At 65.1% G+C, this 1388-nt stretch overlaps 1 protein-coding gene across 1 annotated transcript in view; it reads right to left on the minus strand.

The window, feature by feature from the left end:
- Positions 1–1388, minus strand: part of Sorcs2 (sortilin-related VPS10 domain containing receptor 2) — a 150077-nt gene that overhangs the window by 10422 nt on the left and 138267 nt on the right. The window contains exon 24 of the mRNA XM_013023893.1: positions 821–1236. Coding sequence (XP_012879347.1) covers positions 821–1236 — 416 coding nt within the window. The remainder of the gene's footprint in view (positions 1–820; positions 1237–1388) is intronic.

A 1388-nucleotide genomic window follows, 5' to 3' on the forward strand; every position in this document is an offset into this window, starting at 1 on the left:
TCCCCGCCACCACCACCATCACCACCACCACCACCACCACCACCATCATCATCACCACCATGACCACCACCACCATCACCACCAACACGACCACCATCACCATCACCACCACCATCATTACTACCACTACCATCATCACCACCACCAACACTACCACAACCACCACCATCACCACCACCAACATGACCACCACCATCACCATCATCATCACCACCAACACCTCCACCACCATCACCACCACCAACACGACCCCCGCCACCATTACCACCACCACCACCACCAACACGACCACCACCACCAATACGACCATTACCACCATCACCACCACCACCAACACGATCCCCGCCACCACCACCATCACCACCACCACCACCACCATCATCACCAACACCATCACCACCACCACCATCATCACCAACACCATCACCACCACCACCACCACCATCATCATCACCACCATCATCACCAACACCATCATCATCACCACCAACATGACCACCACCACCACCATCACCACCACCACCACCACCATGACCCCCGCCATCGCCACCACCATCGCCACCACCAACACGACCCCTGCCACCATCACCACCACCGCCACCAGCAGCAGCAATATGCTCCCCAACACTGTCACTGCTGTTACCACCACCACCGCTCCCATCGCCCTCACGAAAGCCACCCCTGCGACCCCCCAGTCCTGTCCTGCCCAGACCACTGTGTGCAGTGTGAGTGCCGGCCTCCCCGCCCACGGCCCGTCATCCCGGGGCTCCCGTGCGCCCCAAGACCAGGCCCCGCTGGCTCCTCGGGGTGACGGACTTACAGTTGACCTGGACAAAGATCACGGCCTCGTCGTGGCCGGCCGCGTTCTCTGCCCTGACGGACACGCGGTAGACGCCGGGGCTGTCGTAGCGGTGCCGGATGGGCTCCCCGCTCAGCGTGAGGTTCACGTACATGGCCTTGAAGTCGTCCCCGAGGTCCACCTGGTACCTGGTGGTGAGTACGTCGCCCTGCGGGACGGCGGGGCGCTCAGCCGGGGCCTCCGCTGGGCCCGCGGCCCGAGTGGACGGGCGGCACCGCGCAGCGCCTTCCAGGGGCACAGCCGTCTTCCATGTCGGAGGAGCCGCCTGGCTGTGAGGAGGGCCAGGCGCTGGCGACAGCAGAAGGCGGTGTGGGGGCAGATGGGCCGTGGTGGGGACCCGGCGCCAGAGCGTGTCACAGAGCCCGGGGAGCACGGCTCTCACACGGGAGGAGCCCGGGGAGCACGGCTCTCACACGGAGGAGCCCAGGGAGCAAGGCTCTCACACGGAGGAGCCCGGGGAGCACGGCTCTCACACGGAGGAGCCCGGGGAGCACGGCTCTCACACGGAGGAGCCCGGGGAGCACGGCTC

The sequence above is a fragment of the Dipodomys ordii genome, unplaced genomic scaffold (genome assembly GCF_000151885.1).
Source record: "Dipodomys ordii isolate 6190 unplaced genomic scaffold, Dord_2.0 Scaffold71, whole genome shotgun sequence".
NCBI classification, from domain to species: domain Eukaryota; kingdom Metazoa; phylum Chordata; class Mammalia; order Rodentia; family Heteromyidae; genus Dipodomys; species Dipodomys ordii.